Source organism: Apteryx rowi, unplaced genomic scaffold, assembly GCF_003343035.1.
Source record: "Apteryx rowi isolate R43461 unplaced genomic scaffold, aptRow1 scaffold_145, whole genome shotgun sequence".
NCBI classification, from domain to species: Eukaryota; Metazoa; Chordata; class Aves; order Apterygiformes; family Apterygidae; genus Apteryx; species Apteryx rowi.
The window spans coordinates 1,534,997-1,555,473 of NW_020447697.1; the positions used below are offsets into that span (position 1 = coordinate 1,534,997).

Here is a 20,477-nt window from a genome sequence, read left to right on the forward strand (position 1 = left end):
CGGGAGCAAGGGGAAGGGGGCAGCGCGCACAGGCCGCGGGCCCCCCGGAGCCGAAGCCGGGTGCTGCCGGAGGGACTCAGCAGACCCCGCTCGCAGCCGCCCCGGGCAGCTCCGCTCCCGGCATCACGCACGGTGCCAAAACCGGAGCGGCACCGACCGGGAACAGACCCGCCACGGAGGCGGCAGAAGCAGCAAAGGACGTTTTAAAAACCCAGACGGGCGACGGAGCCGGACCGGAGGAGGCATCGCCAGCGAGGGCACGCGGCCAGGCACGGCGAAGCAGGCCCCTTCCCCCAGGTTTGCCGGCTCCTGGGCAAATCGAGCGTGCGGAGCAAAACGGGACCGCGACGAGAGCGGCCAAGCGAGCGGAGCCGGCTGCCGAGCAGAGCCAGCATCGACCCGCCGGCATGCCGGGCAGCGAGGGCCTGCCCACCCACACGGCCGTGCCGCAAAAGGCGCCCGGGGACCACGAAAGAGCAGCAGTGGGAGAGCAAGCAGCTGCCCCCAAAAATCACTTTGTCCGCATTAGCAAGGAGGGGGTGCGAGTCGGCAGCCCAGCAGCCCCCAATCCAGGCGCCGACTCTGCAGGGAACTTCACTAAGAGCCCGGAGCGGCGCCCGGAGTGGCACCGCGAGAGCGGCAAGCACCAGGGCATCCTGGCGTCACGCGCAGCATCGGCAGCACCCGGCAGCCTGCAGAAGGCCGCCCCAGCCGAAGGCCCCCGGCAGGGAGGCACCGCCGGAGCCAGGCAGGGCGTCCGGACCGGGCGTCCGGCGAAGGGCAGCAGCTCCGCGTGGAGCCCCGGCACCCACCGGGTTCTGGCCGTGGATGCGACGCTCGCCCCGAGGGACCCCGGAGCTCCCGGGCAGTTCGGGCACGCCGTCGCCGTCCCCGAGGACAAACAAGAAGAAGCAAAGAGTCGATGGAAAGAAGGAAACTTCAACGTCTACCTCAGTGACCTCATCCCCGTGGACCGAGCCATCGCGGACACGCGGCCTGCTGGGTAAGAGCTGCTCCCCCGCAGCGGCGATCCCCGCGCGTTCGCATTGCTCCCGGCCGCGGGGCGCCCGGGAAGCCTTAATCCGTGTGTTCGGAGAGGGCTGTTGGGTGCACCAAGGTCCTCTCTCACTTCGTGCATGCTGTCAATGAAAGGTCCTGGTATTTCCAGGTAACAGGAATACGACCGCATAAAATTTCCAGGTTTTCTTAACCGGCTAAGCCCTGCTGTCCAAAGAGATTTGGGCAGGTGAGGGGACCAGGGAGCTTAGACCTCTCTGCCCGCATCAGGCCTGAGCGTTTTCCCCAGTTCATCAAGTACAGCACCAAACACACAGCCAAGGTACCGGGGGTTGGTGTTTGTGCCCTTGCTTCCCAGAGCGCCTGTGCATCGCGTCAGTCCGTCTCTGCCCAGCGCTCTCGCACCCGAAGCTGTCCCTGCCCCTGTCCCCCCACCCACGGGACGACTCGCGCTACGACCGCTCCTACCTGCAGCGCCGCCTGGGGGCTCCAGAAACCCCCTGAGGGCACGAAAGCACGTGCCAAGTGCCGAAGTGATTAACAGGCGCGCGGCTGCCTGTGCCCGAAGCAGCGTCTGGGACGTTCCCGCGGGCAGGACTGGGCTGGTGGCGCTGTGGGCACAGCGGAGGTGCAGAGCTTTGCTTTGGAAAACTGGCCTGCGGTTTCACAGCCATTGCCGTGAGATAGGCAGCTGATTCTGCAAATTGCAGTTTTGCCCTTCGAAAACCAAACCGGAGAAACCTGTAGTTGGCATCCGGAGCACAGGGTGAGGTGTGGGGCAGTAGCTCGGCAGCAGGAGGGCAGGGCGTTCGGCGGGATCCTTTTTCTGCGCCGCTAATGTCGGGACAACCGCCGAGAAGGTCTAGAAATGGTGCAAGTTAAGCTGAATCATGGGTTTATCTATCTGGCATGCTCTTACAGCTTTTCCCACTGCAAACACCTCTCGTAGTCCCTTGGCAGGCAGGACACCTCCCTCACGCGGACGCTGTCCTGCGCCCCACTTGGGCTGCTTGCAGGCTAGGAGAGCAGTTGCATGGGACTTGGCCCCCATCCCGCGGGATGTATACACAGAATATACAGAAAACTCTGTGTCGGAGTTGAGCCAAGGTGAGGAGCTGCAGAGGAAGGAGTGGGACAGGGCGGGAGGGAGACCGCTACGGCTGGTTTCCCGCGTGCAGGCAGTGCAGCGAGCAGAGAAGGTCCGGGCTGTAGAGGCCACCTGCATGCAGGAAAAGAGCCATCACTGGTCACCAGTTTTGCTCGATCTCTGGAAGAACAGACCGTGAGCGCTCCAGCGCAGAATATCCGCCTCCCCGGCTCACCTGCGGCGCAGCCCGCCTGTCTCGGAGATGCGAGATTCCTAGCGGATGAGTCACAAAAGCTGCGCGCAAGGAAATCCGGTAGCTGCTGCGTTAGCGCAGGGAGCACCTTAGCCAAACAAGGGTGGGAAACGTGGGAAACGCGCCCGCTGGGCTGCGAAAGAGCACGGCAGAGCTTCCCCAGCGGCGCACTGCGCAGGCGGGGACCGTGCGCGCCGCGGGCAGAGGCTCCCGTCCCGGGGCACGGATTTCCCCGGTCCGTAGAGAACAGCGCGTCCGCTTCCCAGGCTGCATTTCCCCCCGCAGGATCCCCAGGTCCTGGGAAGCCTCCCTGGCAGCGCTGTCTGCTGCGATAGCCGCGCAGGTGGGAAACAGCCCGTCACAACAGGATGCAGCAGCTGGGACGGTCCAGCTGTTGGCCACAAATTAGGAATCATTTTCTTGGATGCCTTTTTAATCCACCTCAGCAAGAGGCAGTCCAGCCGGTGCACACGGTCTGCTGGCAAGGAGGAAATCGGGCCGCGAAGGCCAGCTCACTGCGACGAATGCCGGCAACCCTCGAGGATAAAACTGTGCGTTACCTTTTGCTGCAGCCTTCCAGGCTCTCCCAGTTTAGACCCCAGTTCACACTAGACCACTGAAATCTGGCCAGCAGGAGACTTGTCCCGTCACAGTCTTCAGTCTGTCTATCTCAATGTAATGACGCAGATCAGTTCGGAAGAAGGTTCTAGGGCTCCAGGCTTTAATTCCAGGCTGTTTCCAAACTCACGAGCAAGGGATCTGAGGGAGCAAAGCAACATTAGCGACTTAAGAGCCTGCATTTTACTGACTTTCAGGGTGACGTCAGCAGAGAATATAAAGGCTGAGGACTATTTTTACGTAAAAGCCTGTTTAAGGGTGGAATTTCAGAAGGATTTGACTTCTACTTAACATTAGCTATATAGATTAAGTATTTTATATATATGTATTAAAATAGATATATGTAGGGGTGTGTGTATATATATGTGTGTGTGTGTGTGCGTAGGTATATGTATATAGCTAGCAAAGCAATGGAGCCCAAACTCACACAGAACATTTTGAAATGTCTTTAGCTATGGGTCAGCAACAGCAACCCCCTTGGTCTCTGCCTAGAAATCCTATTTCTTTTAGGCAAAGAGGGAGAAAAAAGAAGTTGTTGAATTTGAGGTCGCCTCAAAGAGCTGCTTTCAATCATTGCAGCACGCTCCGTCAGGCCGGCGTCGCCTTGCCTCCATCCCGTCTCTCGGACATCCGCCCCTCTAAGGCGAAGGCCGGGCGCGTAGCGGCGGCTGTGGGAGCCCGCGGGCTGCCTGTGCGCGGGATTCCCGCCGCCACCTCCCCGGAAAGCCGCCTGGGGCGCGCACGGGCCTCGGCCGGGAGCCAGCGTCCGCTAATAACCCGGCTGCAGAGCAGCTCGCCGGGAACTTACCGGGTTCTTCCCCCTCGTGCACCATCTGTATGGCTTGGTTCCGGCTGGTGTTTTCGCAGCTGCTCTCCCACCGCTCGTTCCGTGCAATGAAAGCTGCTGTTCTCTGCAGCTAGCCGTCTCCTGCTCTTCCTCCCAAGAGTCACCTCCTTGGATTTGCTGTAGGAGCGATCTCGGGCTCACCTCTCCCCTCTCCTAGTCTCCTTCCCTCTCGTTCTCGCAAACGAGCTCCGCTGCTGGTCAGCCGGTACCTTCTCTCCAGCGACCACGAGAGTCCTGCAGGCACATCCCAACCAAACCTCCTCTGCTCCAGAGGTCCCATGGCCACAGGCCAACGCGTGTACGGTTTCCAACTAAATCGTATTGACGTAATTATACACATATAATAGGTATATATACGTACAATATGCATAACCATCGGTGTCCCCTCCTGGCTGAGCTAGCCCTGGCTGCTGTCCTGGGCAAGCCCACCGCAAAATCATCCACGTGCTGTAAAAGAGGAAGGAAAGACACCCCAAGGAGCGCTGCGGAGAGTAATCCTGGGGTTATTTTCATATATCCAGAGCACTTCTGTTTGGCTGCAAAGCCCTGAAATACCCATAGATTTTCTTGGAAACACCACATAGCCTGAGCGACACGGTGCTCAGCGCACACCGGCACCACAGCTGGACCAGAGGGAGGGCTCGTTTAGCAAAACAGAAGGAAAAACATCAATTGTCCCTACGCTCCGATACGCACGTCCCTGTTTTCTGTCTGTTGTTGAAAGCTGAGTATTAGAGGGAACAGTGTTTTTGATTCATCACTGAGAAATTAATTTTCTGCATTAACAGATAGGCCGGTTGCTTGTCCTGCCTGCAAGGGGTCTGCTCTGGCAGGGAAAGAAAGAAAACCCTTTTATCAGGCTCCCACTTATCGATGAGCGAGAGAAGGCAAGTCCCAGTAATTCGTGGGTATTCTGGGATGAAACAGTGTATTTCGGGGGAGCGGAGGTCTGCTGCGAGGCGCCTGCGCTCCTCCAGATCTGCTCGGAGATAGGCGAGCGGAGGGAGCCGCGGTCCCCCGAGGCACACATCGAAGCCGTGCTTGAATTGCAAATAGCGGATGAGAAAAGCTGCTCATCGACCTTTTGTTCAAACACTGAAGACACAGACCTGACCCCGCCGTTGCGTTTGGGCTGTCACGGAATAAAATGACAGACCCGCGGACATGGCAGAGATTTTATCGCTCCCTCAAATCGAGCGCCGTGCATCCTCCCCTGCTTGCGAGGGGCGCGGGCGCCGTTCGGACGCCGCCCGAGACGGGTGGCCAGCGCTCCGGCCGTGAGATGCGGCGGCTGGGTGGGAAACAGACCACCCAAACCATCGTGTGCACGTAATATATACATAATATATACATATAGTACAAAACCATGTTTTGTACGGAAAGTGAACAAATCCCGCTGAAATTAGGGTGTTGGAACATCTTCCCCTTGCTACTGTCCCTTGAGTTAGGTGCAAAAATTAGACTGGGTGACTTGTCTTCCCTGTGCGTGTGTTCGATCAGTTGTTACACTGAGTAACCCTTTATGGAAATAGCCATTTCCCTGCATTTTTAACATATTATGGATTTTTTTCCCCCTACCAAGCTGAGTTTCACGCAGCCTGGGATGCCAAGGCACGCGGATGCTGGGAGCATCCCAGAACGGCACCCAGCGTGCTTGGGCCTCCTCCCGCCCTAGGACTCGCTGGGATCCGCAAACTGCTCCCAGGAGTTTGCCTCACCCTGCCGGGCCATTGCGCTGTTTCGTTGTGGAAAGAGAAAATAAGCAGATATAGCCTCAGTGAGATATTACCACACGGGGATAGGGAGGGGATTAGAGGAGACCTGTCAGAAAGGAGGAGCGAGCCCTTCCTATTCCTGCGGGACAGCCCAGGAGAGGAGGCCCTGGGACTGCATTACGTAGTCCATGTCCGCGCCTTTTTCCACAGAAATTCCTTTACCTGAGTATTTTACGGCACATGCACGCTCCCCTCTCCCTGTGCATTTTCACAACAAACGTGGAACGGGGAGTTTTTCGGGACTCTCCGGTGACCGCGGCGTTGCTGTTGCAGGTGCTCGGAGCAGCAGGTGCACAACGACCTCCCGACCACCAGCATCATCATGTGCTTCGTGGATGAAGTGTGGTCCACCCTCCTCCGCTCCGTCCACAGCGTCCTCAGCCGCTCTCCTCCGCACCTGATTGAAGAAGTCATCTTGGTGGACGACTTCAGCACCAAAGGTGGGTGAAACTTCTTTTACCTTTATGAAACTAATATAACTTGAGGCTAAAATACAATTTATTCTCTGTAATTCAATTCTGTACAGTAGAAAGAAATCACATTTTCGTCTTTCAACGTGTTGAAGTGATTACCCGTGCTGTTACCTCTCCAGATTGGAGGGATCACAGGCCACGGCCGCCCTCGGGGCTGCAGCAAACTCTCGGCGGCGGACAGACCTTCTGGCTCAGGGGCACGCGTGCTCGGAAAGGCACTGTCGCCCTTCTCTGGGCAGTTTCCAGATTAATGCATGCTTTTTTTCCCCAGAATTGGTAGCAGAAGAAAAGCATGCACTTACCAGAGTTGCTCAGGGACTGTAATAGTTGCAATAAAAGCAGCGGCTGTTCGGGCGTCTGTGCTTGCACAGTGGATTGACGTGACAGTCACAGGCCCTTGAGATGATACCCAGCCTCTGCTTTTTGATACTTTGGCTCTCCACTGACTTCAGCCCTCAGTAATTTAAGAATTAAGTAATTTTCCAACTACTAGTACTTCAGGGAAAGTATTGTCTTGGGTGAATATCAGAGCCTATCCCAAGAGTTGACAGTCTAACGAGAATAGGTGCAAGAAGGAAGGGAAGAGGACTCCGTTTGCTCGTTTTTAAAATAATACAAACTATTTCCTCTCAAAAACATCTTTTCCATTTTCCTTGTTATTTTCTCCCTGTTACTTCCCTTTGTATCTGCTCATTAGCCAGCAAAGCCTCTGAAATGCCGGGTTTGCAGCAGGAGCCGCGCTATCACAGTACATCGAGGAGAAGCAGCAGCAACAGCATTCTGCTAACGTGTCACAAATGCGTCACCTTCGGAGCCCCTCAGAACTGTGGGAATTGCTCAAAGGAAAAAGATTTACAGCCAGATTTTAATGGCAATTGTAGTGTCACGAAGAAGAAAAATCAATTTCAAAGTCTTTGAACAACTGCTAAGTACCCAAATTTGGATCATGCAACACCCAAGCGAACCCATTAGGATTTTACTCACAGCCTGTCATTAAAAACATGCTTTTGGGGCAGCCCTGCACTTGCTCTTCTCCAAGCCAGAGAGGGGCCGGATAGTCCCACGTTAAGCGTGTCCTGCTTCCAGCCGAGTCACTGCGCTGGCCGGAGCACCTCGCTATCGGGTTAGCATCGACGGGGCAGGACCCCGGGAATCCTCTCCAAGACAACAAAAACCCCAAACGAGGAACCGCGAGATGCTTCGAGGGAAAATCCTCCCACCGCTTTTTATGTCAGTCTCATTGTCTCATTCTTCTTCTCTTTAGACTACCTCAAGGAGAAGCTTGACAAATATATGTCACAGTTCCCAAAAGTTAAGATCCTTCATCTCAAAGAAAGGCACGGCTTAATACGAGCCAGACTGGCTGGGGCAGAGATCGCCAAAGGTAAGACGAAAGCCCCTTTGCACGCCTGTCTGGATCTCAGCAGAGGTGCTACACAGCCCTTCTTCTACTCCTCTATTACTGAATTTACTCTATTACTTCTATCACTGTCTCTTCTCCTACTGCATTTTACTTCCTTCCAGCTGAACTAGTGTTAAGGATGTCTCACTACCATGTTAAACTGGAACCGTTCTGCAGACAAATTTCAAGCATCTCAGCAGTCGTCTTGTTGAGTGGTACATTTTAGAAATAATGGCAACAATTTATAAATACTTTCATTAGAAAATTTGTACCACCCCTGCAGAGCTGGTTTAACTGAGAAGTTAGTGACTAACAAACCAGATGAAAAAAAGGGCATGCTTTCAGCACACAAAACACAGAGGTTTCACAGAAAGGATGAGCTGCTGACTGGCATCTAAAAACAGCGTCCGTAAGCATCAGTTCAAATTTCCGGCTCTGCCTGGCCTTAGCTTCACTTTCTGCCACAAGCCACAGTGTTGTTATAAAAACAGCCAGTTGTGCATGGAATTGCCCAGGTTTGCTTTCCATTTCGTGCTGGCTGCGGATTCTCTCAGGCAGCAAGCCAAGAGGTTTCTTAGGACCTTAAGGAAAAATGTGCATTGAGTTACGGCTGAGACCTTTTCTCGGGAACATTTTGGGGAGTGAAACGTCCTCCTCAGTGGTTGTTCCCGGGCACGGAAATCCAGCCAGCCTCCAGCTGGTTGGGGCTGGTGTCCATGCGCTCTTTACAAAACGCTTACCTGGAAATCATGGATCGGGCCAAAGATGCGTCTTGGTTCACTCTGGCTTGGCTCCTCCGGAAGGGGTGTGAGGTTTGCTGGCCCTGGCCATGTCCTCGGTTTTGCCCCCAGGCGACGTGCTGACCTTCTTGGACTCGCACGTGGAGTGCAATGTGGGGTGGCTGGAGCCGCTGCTGGAGAGGGTCCGCCTGAGCCGGGCGAAGGTGGCCTGCCCCGTCATCGAGGTGATCAGCGACAAGGACATGAGGTACCACCACCCCGGGCTGCTCGCGTCGCTGCGAAACGCGAACGTTAACGCTATCGGCCTTCGCGAAACCTCTTACTAACTGCGACCATCAAAAGCGTCAGTTATAGGAAGGCAAATGTCTAAACCTTCTAGCTAGCCTTCAACAATATTTCATAAGAAATACGTAAAATTGCTGTACACGGGCTATTAAAATCTCTACCAGTAGACACAGCTGCTTCATTTGTCACAAATACCTTTTAGGTGTTCCATGAATTCTAGGACATGAAGAGGATTCCTGATGAAATTTGTTAGAATCTTGTTTTAATTATGTACAGATACTCATCTTCACTCATTAAGGGTGACATTTCAACCAGGAACGTGACTCAGAGTTAGTCATCTTGATCTCTCCTCTCTTTAGTTACATGACCGTGGATAACTTTCAGCGCGGGATTTTCACTTGGCCAATGAATTTTGGATGGCGACAGATTCCTCAAGAGGTCATTGAGAAAAACAAAATCAAGGAAACTGATATAATAAGGTAAAAAAAATGAATTTAAGAGTTTTGTGAGCCAACCTGTTGGTTTGTTCGTGATGCAGCAGCCGAGCCGCCCGGCCCGTGGGGCGGCACCATCGGAGGGGCCAGGCGCTGTGCGGAGCCGCTCGCGGCCGCCGCTTCGACGCCCGCGCAGACCGGCACCTGGGCCGTTTTCGTATTGCACCCGTCAGCCTGCACTGTTCCAGCGGCCTTTGCCTTTCAAAAAGTCTTTGGGCTTTTAAAAAAGTACTGAGTTTTAGCTCCAGGGATGGGATTCTCTGCGCCAAAGATTTTCCTCCATTAACCTCACATCCCTGCCTCGGTACGTGCAAATTCACACGCTGCCCCGAGCGTTTAGCAGCCCGCGGTCGCTTGACGAGTCCTTCGCCGAAGCGAGGGGAAAGGGAGCTGCGTTTCCCGACCGGCTGACGTGCGCCGTCGCTCGTCTGTTCACAGGTGCCCCGTAATGTCAGGTGGCTTGTTCTCCATCGACAAGAAGTACTTTTTTGAGCTGGGAACGTACGACCCCGGGCTGGACGTTTGGGGAGGCGAAAATATGGAGATTTCCTTCAAGGTATGCGGTTCCCAGCAGCCCGTTCCTGCGGGAGATGCTACTCCAAGCGGACACCACATCGACAGGTTTCTGGGAAAGCGCTTGCATCGCTCCCCGCTTCCTCTCCGGCACATAATCCGTACCCGCCGCCACGGGCGAGCGTCGCGTCCCAGGAGAAGCAGGGCGTTAATCCCCTGCTCACGCTGAGGAAGTTCAAGCTTCATCCTCAAAGCCACGGTGCTGGGGTTGGCACGGGGCAGGGATGGCAGAGCACTTGGTTGAGGGTGTCGTCAAGTATCCCAGACACGCGGGCGCCACTCAGGCTGTGCTTGAGCATGGGGTGGGATGTGCATGGAGAGCGAGGAGCTAACGGTGGTCCTCTGCCAACCCCGGGGAGGCAGAGCTGGCCCGAGGAGGCCCAGCTGGCTGCAGCCCACGTGGCTGATGGGAGATACGAGGGGCTTTTCCACCCGAGGTGAGGTACGAGGTCCCTCCGTGGCCTAGATCTGCCTTTCCAAACACATTCCCTTTGGAGCAGTACGGTTGCTCAGATGCTGATCTCCAGCAAAGCTGCCCTTGGCATGGTCCCGCTTGTCCACCATCCCTTACGGAGATAGAAAGCCAGGCCGTGTTGCAGAATTAGGTCTATGTTAACCACAGCGCAACGTTTGCCAGTGTTTCTATCAAAGCAATCTCTGTTTTTCAGGTCTGGATGTGTGGAGGAGAAATTGAGATTATTCCATGCTCCAGAGTTGGACACATTTTCAGGAACGACAACCCATATTCCTTCCCCAAAGATCGGATAAGGACAGTGGAACGGAATTTGGCTCGTGTCGCGGAGGTCTGGTTAGACGAGTACAAAGACTTGTTCTATGGACATGCTTATCACTTAATCTTGAAAAACCTGGATGTTGGTGACCTGACGCAACAGATCGAACTGCGGAAGAAGCTTCAATGCAAAAGTTTCAAGTGGTACCTGGAGAACGTCTACCCGGACCTGGAAGCTCCTCTGGTTAAAGCTAGCGGGCTGGTACGTACCCAAATGATGACATGACTTGCTATCGTTCATTTAAATGTATTTTCAATGGCTAGCTGGGGACCTGGAAGCATCCGAATACAGCTGTTTGCTCGGTGTTCCTCTGGGGTGCAGAAGGCCCGTCTCTGAGTCGTGTCCCTTGGTCTGTGAACAATTTGCACCCTTCCTGCAGACAAGGGTTTCCATCCGTGTAACCAGAGAATGCATCTTTTTGAATATTTCTGTGTTTCCTTTCAAATTTCTATTTGGTAACAGTCTTGAATATTTAATATATCACAGTCTGCATTTCCCAGTATTTTTATAAAGAAAAAAGTCACAATTCCAAGAGACAAATTTCCATTAAAGAGCCTATCTAGTGTTTAAAAACCAGATGAATCACCCATGCCACAGTCAAGGTCACAGACATGTACATCCCTTTAGCTCACCTCACCTCGCCTCCAGGGCAAGAGTGCTAAAATCCTCTGTCTCTGCACAACTTTTTCACCACAGCAGGAAAGACAAATTCTTTTTCCAGTGGGATTTCTAGTGCTTCACTCATTTCAGCATGGGAGGGATTGAGCCCATGGACGAGTGCCGCAGCGCTTTGTACTAGTGATGCATCGCCACTAGAGCGCAGCAGAAATCTACTTTTCCCCTTGCGCAGCACAAGCCGCATCGTGTCCGCTTTCAAGCAGACCAACCAAAGCAGCAGGAAGTCTTAGCATTTATTCACGCGTAGGTGAAGCCTGCTCCCCAGGAACGTTAAAGCGTATTTTGGATTAAAACCTGGCTCATCACAAGCCTCTTGCGCTAAGCTGGATGGGCGGCTGAGCGTTGGGCTCTGTTTCTCCTCCCTGTCCCTCCTTCTCCAGCCAGGATACTCTGACACCGGTCTTATCTGTATAGCTACTCTGCGGGTGTTCAGAGTCACTCCACCCATATTAAAAAGCGAATGAAACAAGAATAAAACATGGATCCCGATTTTGGCCCAGATCTTAGCCTCATCAAAATATCGGCTGCTCCTCTGAACTTTCAGAAACCTAAAATATTCTGTCCAGGGAAGATATTTAACTTATTGCAATTTATCTATCATTGCAGTAACAGAAGCAATTATGTGGTTTGTAGGAAAGATTGCAGCAATGCCAGGAGTTAAAGCTCGAGGATTTGTTCCCTTCTCCGCCCAAGCGGAGCCTCTAAGCGCGGCAGCAGGAGGAGCGCGTGGAGGAAGGAGGCTGGTGGGACCGGCACGGCCGGGAGGAGCGAGGACGGGAACAGCCTGTCCCCTCCGTCCCCGCCAGCTCCCGCGACCTGCAGTTACTTCACGGGCCGTTCTGGAAGCCAGGAAAAAGCACAGCAACCATCTGGCCACGTTTCAGGCTTGTCTGCTGGCCAAGGGCGTAGCGTGAAGGTTCCCATTCGCGGGAATCCCTAGAGATCAAGTGAGGCTGTTTTACAGCCGCTTTTCGCCAGCTGCAATTAGCGTTTTCGTTTTATGAGCAACCATAAAAGCATTTGATAGTAGCTTTACCAAGAAAATGGAGAAGGATGCCGTGGTTTGGTGAAGCTGTGGGATCTAGGTGACTACTCAGCACTTGTGAAAAAGCTAAAGGAAGCTGCTGGGTTTGTGCATTTTTAGATCACTTTCAGCTCCTCTTCTGCTGGAAGCTTCCATTCCTCACGCCGCGGCAAAAGCCGGGTTTGCTGCTCGGAGCAGCTGCAGACACAAATACTAAGTGCTGTCAGCCAAGGCAGCCGTTCAGCAGCTGTTACACCCAGCTGAAACCTCGTCCCTGTGTTTTCTTTTAGAAAACACCGCTGGAATTAGACCAAAGGCTTCAGGGAAATATCAGCCTAGGTGATTTTTTTTTTTTTTTTACGAAAACAATTAGCAGTAATATTTTTGAGAACATCAAAAAAATCAGAACTTTCGTGAGAAATATTTGCTTTTTCAGCTCAAAACAGCTCTCCTGTTTCAGTCAGAATAAAAATAAATGTCAAATTCATCACTAAGCATTTAGATCTCGTATGAGTAAAAATGTTTCAACTGAACCAAAACATGAGCTTTTCAGATTTGTGTTTGTGAAAATTTTCAGGATTTTCTTTGTCTTGATTCAGGCCATCTGAATCACTCTTTTATGTTTATTCTCAAAATTTAAGAGGGCAGAAAATCTGTTTTTCAGCTAGCTCTGCGAGTTCCAGCTGTGTTGAACGCTATCCAAAGTTACTTGAAAACTATTTTCCAAATAGCATATTTATTCACTGGGATTAATTGATAAATCGTTCGGCAGTTTTGAAAGAAGGAAAAGAAGCTACGTGTGCAAGGAGCCACATGACCAGCCCTGATGTTGACGTGCTGCCAGGGCAGGGTTACTTTAGAACACAGCAAAGGTACCGTAGACTTTAAGGAACAGCGGAGCAACCCCTCAGCTATTGAAAGTCACTGCAACGCTGTTGGTTTCAGCCCAAGGAACCAGAGGGAAGCTGGCCGAGTTCAATCCAGTATTCTCAGCTCTGCGCTATAATCTTCAATGCTCCTAAGCAACCTTTGAATATGCCCATCTGGCCACATGAACCGCGTTTAAGAAAACCTCCCTGGCAGACCACACTTTCTGCGGGTGTTCCTGCTAATAAGGCACTGGGACACCGGCTCCCTGGGGCAGAGCTGCTGTAGGGACAGCAGAGCAAAGAGAAACAGACAGAAGAAATAGAGTTTGCCCCTCCATCACAGCTAGTAATTATAGCTAGGTGCAGAATACACACATTCGGGTAAAAAATGGGTTTGTCCTACCCAGTGCATGGTGTTCAGTCACGCGCTCTTTCACCCCATCAGCGCAAGGGAACAACAGTTCGGTTAAAAACTGGCTTAATGGTGATGTTCCCACTGAGGTTCCCCATTTTGGGGGGAACCACAGTTGCATTTCCCTGTTGATGACAGGTACTAAGGCAGCCAACCTAGACAAAAAAGAGGAAGAGCGACCTCAGCACGAGGCACCGAGCGCGTCACATGTAACGCTGAATACCCTCGCTATGTAAATCCATCTGCGTTCTTCGCTCCGGGGTGAAGGAAGGGCAGATCTGTGGGACAGACGCTGGCCACGCCATTTAATTCCCGGAGGAACACGCAGGCGGACGGGGAGCACGCAAGAACGAGAAAGGATTATGCAGTTGTTATTTTCTGAGAACTGTTGTTTGGGGGATTTACAGAACAGGAACATTAGCTCTGTCCAAAAAAAAGAAACCAGAAAAACACTGTATCTCATCCAGCTTCGAATATTACTAGAAAGGGCTATTTTAAACCTTCTCTGAGAGGACAAAACGTTGGTAACAGACCAAATGTGCATTTATGAACCCCACCAAAGACTATGACACAACATTTCTGCTTCATTCAGTTAAGTGGACAGCAATTAACACTGTTAACTTGGAATCTAGCCGGTTAACTGTAGTGTAACAGCCTCTCCTCTGTCCTGAGAATTCATGCCTTATTGTCCTATTTCTGAGTTTCCACTTTGGTGCTATTTTCCAGCTCGTTAACGTCGCCACGGCAAGGTGCATCACGGTGGAGAACACCACTGTAGCTTTGGAGCCCTGCGATGCCAACAACGAGGTAAGGATAGCCCGGTTCCCGCGTGCCTGACGTGATCCCGGGTGCCCGGCCCCGAGCTTCCCCACCTCCGCGCTGCCCTGACCTCCCTTCAGCCATGCTTCCCACCGGGAGACGCGCCAGAACGCTTGGGAGCGGCGAGAGGCAGGAATCGCCATCGGAACGAGGGAGGAGAGGGGTTGGATGCCTCCAGGCGCGCGGGCGCGGGGGAAGCGTTTGAGCAGGCAGCCGTGTTGCCCCCCCCCCCCCCCCCCCCCCCCCCCCCCCCCCCCCCGCGCAGGACCAGAAGTTCAACTACACCTGGCTGAGGCTGCTGCAGCACGGCGAGGTCTGCGTGGCCCCGGCGGCGCCCGGGGGGTCCCCGGGGCTGCACCGCTGCGACGGCAGGAACCACCGCCTGAAGTGGCTGCACGGGTCGCTGGCTCGGCCGGAGCTGGTGAGTCGAGCGCCGGTACCGGCGGCGGGACGCGCCGCCACCCGGGCGGGCTTCTCGGGTCCGCTCTCCGCTGCGCCGCGTGCCCGGAGACCTACGCGAAGGGTGGCTAGAGCAAGGGCTTCGTGCTGCCGGGGCTCGGCCGTTTGCCGAGGGGCAATAGCAGAAAGTCCTGGTTCTGCACGGAGCCAGTCCGTGGTATTACGTGGAGATTACTTGGTGTTGGTTGGCGTTCAGACAGTACTTTTAAAAGAAAACGTTTACAGAAAGGAAGAGAATGGACACTTACATTTATTACCGGCATTGAGAAAAGCAACCAAGTCATGTCTGTATCTATATTAGCCTTGTGTAAGTAGTTGCCCTAAAAAGCTAAATACTGCTGAAATGACATACCTTACATGACCCTTAATTTAGCTCTTAACTGTAGACTCTTAACTGTAGCTGTTAAGTTACAAAATCACTGTATTGACAGGCTCCCGTTCCTCCTTAGCCTCAAAACCCCAAACTTTCAAAGCCCCCAGGCTTACAAAAGCCAGGGTGTTTTGTGAAAATATATGAAAATTGTCACCCACTTAAGAGTCTGGTGAGCTTTATAAGTCTATTGGCAGTTCTTGTCGCCTCAGGTCTGTTCCAGACTGAGCTCGCCTCAGGCCTGGAGTTAGATATATTTATATATATGATGGTCTCTGACAGAATGGAGACCGTTGTGGGTCCTTTCCCCAAGTAGCATTCCTCTGAATCAATAAGTCCCCTCTGAGACAAAGAATTCAAGTGAATTTTTCCTGAATTATGACATCAGAGTAATAACGATCCAGAGTCCATGAAGTTTCTTTCTTTGGAGCATGCAACAAAACTTCAAACACACATAGGCAAGAAAAAACCCTTTAAAAGAACAGAAAAGTCCTTAAATTACAAAAGTAGCATTTTGTAGATGAAAATTACTATTTTTTTAAGGTTGGACACAACACTGGACCTCTTTAGTTACGTGGAGCTTGACATGGCAAGTCCAAGGACTCAAAAGATATTTTCATAAAATGTGAATCTCCAAATTCTTCCTTGCAGAAGCAAAGCTCAAGTCTGAACTGCTCGATGGGGAGGAAAGTAGTGGGTAGAGAAAAAGCGTCTTTTACCAAAACCCTGCCAAGGGAGCCTCATGAAATGCAGACACAGTCCTGCTTCCTGGAGACCTCAGGGATCTGCAGCTATAGCAGACAAAACACTGATTTTTATGCACTTCCCATCTTCTCCATCAAAAGCTGATTCCAGAGAGATCCGTCTCAGTTACATAAAATAACAATTAATGTGGTTGCATCAGCATTTATTGATACAAGCGATCAGAAAACTAAAGAGAAAGTCAACTGATGATTAATGCTGACCACAGGAATTATGATGCTTTGCCTTCATCTAATGTCACTGTGTCATTTTAATGATGTGCAGTGCATTTACCATACACAAAAAGATCCATTTTTTTGCCCCCAAAAAACCCTACAAGTCATTTTAGTAATATTTCATCTAGCTATTAACCAAATGATGATGAGAAATGTTGCAATGCTGGGCAGTAAAATGAAAATGTCCTTTGACGGTACTTGCAGAATTGCCTTGCTGCCTCTACGAGCTAAGCAGATGAAGATAAGTACGTGTGAAAAGCAAAAGGGTCGGAATCACTCAAACTCTTCATTCTTTAGCAATCCAATTTAGTAACCCAGCATTTGGACTTCATTACCAAATTACCTAATGTCCTTTTCATCACACTAAATGTGCTTTTGGTTCATCAGCTAGGAAACTCCAAAATACAAAATCGGTCTCCTGCCATACGTTCCCCTATATTGCAAATACCATCTGGAGTTGTTTCCTTTGCATGGCAATTACCATTCGGACAGCAAGAGGACTAATCTTTTAATTTCCAGGGAATTAAAAAGCCATGAAGCACAGAAGGTATAATATAATCCTAGTTCAGCAGCAGGTGTGAGCTTTGGATCCCACCCAAATTTCCCTGTAAGGCTGCAAAGAGATCTTCTATCTTAGAGAAATGCGGAAAAGGGCACATCACAGAAATCGAGCTTTCTCAGTGGGCAAATAGAACACCACACTTTCTTAGGTTTCAGGCAACAGTCGCCGCCTAAGGGCTGTTGCCTGAAGTCGCCTCTTTTCCCCTCAGATGGAGCACATTGCTGTAGAGCACCTTCCGCAGCCGGCGTGTTTGGAAGCGGACCAGGCTCGCAAAACCCTGCGGGTAAACGCCTGCGACTCCTCCAGTCCTCACCAGAAGTGGCACTTTGGAAACTACTATGCAGACTGAAGGGAGCGCAGTCACACCAGAAACCCCGTGTTTTCGCCTTGTGAATCCAGTGGCGACACCTGCGAGACTTGTGACGGCAGTTACCAAGCGGCAAGTTCACTTCCGAAGGATAATTGAAATCCGTAATTTAAACCAGCGTATTGAGAGATCAAAATATCAAGCAACAGCACTTCCCGTTTAATGACGTTTGAAGCAGACGGGTTTTTCACTCACTGTGTGACACTTTGGTGAAAGCTAAATTAATTTTCTTTCTTATTAAATGGAAATATTTTCTGAAGTTCCCCATCCTACCACACAAGCCTTCAGCAGTTTTCTCTGGACAACGGCTTAAGCTAATAGAAATACTTCCAGGGCTCTGTAAGCGTAAACAGCAAAACTGGGCTGCTTATCCTGCCACAACCCAAGAAAATGGAAGTTTATTGACCAACACAGTAAAAAATCCACCCTACGTGCCTGTGCTGGGCCCGGTCGCGGGATCCCGCCCGACTGGATCTGTCGCCTCTGACGGATGGGTTCACTTAGCTATTGATTGCTTACCGGAAAAGCCTATTTTTATTAACGGAGGGGGCGGCTCCTGCCCCAACCTTCCCCGCCGCGCTCAGGGTCTGTGCAAACGCCCAGGACGCCGGTGAGCGCTTCCCCCGAACAGGACTGCAGAATACGAGCATGCCTCTACGCATCCCTATATGCATACGTATACGTGTGTGCGCATACATTTCCCGCAGGCCATTACGCCAGGCGAACGCAGTGAAATGAGCCCTCGCCTGACGCTGGCCATTGCACGGAGTGAGTGGCACTTGGGGACCGGCCTCAGCGTGACAAAGGCCCTGCAAACTCACCGCTACCGGCAGCTCTGCCCTGACTGTGCAGCCAGTTTTGTGCAAACGCCATCGCTGCTTTGGGAAAGAAGCAAATTCAGCTGTGACCAGATGATGAGATCCAGGGTGTGCAATATTAACGTTTTCCAGAAAGGATTTCTTCAGCTTTTTTATTACGAAGTTGCTGTGCGCTTGCTGGGAGGAGCTGGCTCATGTTTGCTGGTGGCACCGCTGCATCGGTGCATCACTGTGTCACTGCATCGCTGCATCACCGTGTTGCTGCACCAGTGTGTTGCTGCATCGCTGCATCGCTGCATCACTGTGTCGCTGCATTGGTGCATCACCGTGTTGCTCCATCGGGGCATTACTGCATCACTGCATCAGTGTGTCGCTGCATCGATGCATCGCTGCATCAGTGTGTCGCTGCATCACTGTGCGCAGGGACATTGGCTGCTCTGTGCTTCGCACGCCACCACGTGCCGTTTGCCTCCTAGCCCGGCACCTGCAGGCTCTTAGGAAACCCCGCGTCTCGCCCTCGGTTCGTCGAAAGGCCCCGGCGCAACGCTGCCGCTCGCACCAAGGGCCGGCACTGGTGGCGTTCATCCGGCCGCGCGTGCCAAAGCACCGCCTTTTTGGTGAATTCCCGCAGCGCGGATCCCGGAGGCTGCACTCTGCGGCCTCCCGCGCACGTGCCGCGCCGCGTGCCGAGGCGCCTCGCTCCCCGCGGAGCTGCCCCTCCCTTGCATTTCCCCTTAGGAAGTTTGGCCGCGAACCGGACTGTCGCTTACGGGAGGGTTTTGACCGTGCATCCTTCCTCAGCACTAAGCAAACGCGCAGAGGCGCTACGCACTGGACGTACAGCAACAGGAGCCGTGCGCGAGACCTGCCGTCGCCCCTCGTTTCGGGGACGAGGAACGCGTCTTCAGAACGTGAACACCTGCCTTTGGAAATGCGATGGGGAGGGGGTATCGTGATGCCAGTCGCACGTGCTGTCCTTCATGCGGTACCTTAATCAGCGATCAGCTTGAATCCAAACGGCTACGGAGGGAGACCTGGCTTGGTTTGCTTCAAAAAAAAGAAAGTTGGAAAAACTGGGAATAAATGACGTATTACATGAAGCTTCTTCCCAAGTGTCTTGTGTTAATTCTATTTCTGACCAACTTGGACACCTTCCTAGGTGTTTTCCTACCTGATTTACTGTCAGGCAGAACTGCGGAATATTAAAAACTTGAAAAACTTTTGAATCACCCGTTTCTCCTGATTTACAGCTTTGGTTTGGTTTTCCGTTTAGCGCTTCATTAATTCAGACAAGGGAAGTGCTGGCCGTGACTTGTGCCTAGCAGCTGTCACCGATGTTGCGACAACTCAAACAGCTCGCCTAAGCAGCTTAGTTCACAGTCATATTCGGTACACCGTGCTTTCAGAAATAACACCTCAGATGCGAGCCAGCATCACGCAGCAGCGTCAGCAGAGGGTGGGAGAGAGTCACGTCTCCCAGAAAGGTCCGAGTTCGGCTTTTGATTTTCCGTCGTCAGGCGTAACCGTAACGCACGGCTGCAGCCCGACGCCGCGGTCAGCGCAGCGGCCGCCCCGGGCACGCGCTTCCCCCGCAGTTTGGAAACCGTTAACTAAATCATCTAATCTTTCAGAAAAATGTGTCATTCTTACAGGAACCGCTCCGAGGGGGGGGGGGGGCTGTGAAATAGCAGGCGAACAAACCGGCAGTATAAGTTCATACAAGCAAACCCCTGAATTTTCGCAAGCCAGAGAGCAAACAAACAAGTGTGAATGGCACAATGAGGACTGTGTTTTGTTCGTACAATACAGAGTTGTCATTTATTATTTTCACGTAGCCAATAAATAATTGCCTTTGTGTAGAACAAAAAAGTCAAAATGATACTCAGTACTGCTGGAAACGCAAAACTAATAGTTAAAAGAGCCCTTAGGGCCGATGGAGGCCACTACAGTTAAAGTCAAATTCTGACTTCCATTCTTACCTCCTCTCCCTTTTTCAGTTGCTCACAACTTTCCCAAATTCCTTCTGGGATGACATTTGCAAAGCTTAGTCCCAACTCAAGACAAATCTTTCTGTAAAACAGTTTAAAAAAAAAGACGACTGTATCAACAATATTCAACAATACTGTAGTTACACCAAAAAAAAAATTTTAAATGGAGAAAGGTTGTGCTCAGACGACATGAAAACAAATTATGAGCAAAACTTGCCTTGTTTTGAAAAATACGCCTGCAAAATTTCTTGTCTAAACTTAATCCGAAAAGTGAGAAGAACACGTATGAGAGCAAAAGCCTGCAGCCCAGAACGGTGACGTTTGGGAAATACAGGTTGCTGGTCCCGGCAGGTTTCATTAGCGAAACGGCTAGGGGTGCACGGGCGCATGCCCTGCAGCGAAGGCGGCCGCGGGGCTGCGCAGGGCTCCGAGGCGCCGCGGGGAGGGCGGATCGTTCCCCGCCGAGCCAGGGCCTTCGCGGGAAGGGAGCTGCTCTCACGTCGTTAGCCGTTTGGGCTCGTTACTGTTATTATCCAGAACGCGTGTACTGAGGAAAAAAAAAAAAAAAAAAACCCTTCTCTGTTAGTCTGACGTTTTAGCGCAGATTTTAGTAGACGGGAATCTTCACTTCTAAAGATCCGTAGGGATCCCAGAACGAGCTGAACTGGAGCACGGGCATTTTAAAAGCGAACATGGTCCTGAGCAAAGCGCAGGCTCCGCGGTGCTGCCGCCGCTCGCCCGGGAGGAGCAGGGGCCGTCGGCAGCTCCGACCACGCCAG

The 20,477-nt window shown here is 52.0% G+C and overlaps 1 protein-coding gene across 1 annotated transcript; it reads left to right on the forward strand.

Moving 5' to 3' along the window:
• Positions 1-407: 407 nt before the first annotated feature.
• Positions 408-16,874, forward strand: GALNT5 (polypeptide N-acetylgalactosaminyltransferase 5). Its single transcript, XM_026058260.1, has 10 exons — positions 408-1,003; positions 5,871-6,037; positions 7,335-7,454; positions 8,324-8,459; positions 8,857-8,976; positions 9,430-9,547; positions 10,233-10,556; positions 14,065-14,145; positions 14,423-14,578; positions 16,734-16,874. The coding sequence occupies exons 1-10, from the start codon at positions 408-410 to the stop codon at positions 16,872-16,874; spliced, it is 1,959 nt and encodes a 652-aa protein (XP_025914045.1).
• The last annotated feature ends 3,603 nt before the right edge of the window (positions 16,875-20,477 follow it).

What these genes read in the sequence shown, in the direction of transcription:
- GALNT5 (XM_026058260.1), top strand. Translation starts at nt 408, where the DNA reads ATGCCGGGCAGCGAGGGCCTGCCCACCCACACGGCCGTGCCGCAAAAG. An exon ending in GGACGACTTCAGCACCAAAG is followed by an intron (nt 6,038 to 7,334) that starts GTGGGTGAAACT and finishes TCTTCTCTTTAG; the next exon opens with ACTACCTCAAGGAGAAGCTT. An exon ending in CCTGCGATGCCAACAACGAG is followed by an intron (nt 14,146 to 14,422) that starts GTAAGGATAGCC and finishes CCCCCCGCGCAG; the next exon opens with GACCAGAAGTTCAACTACAC.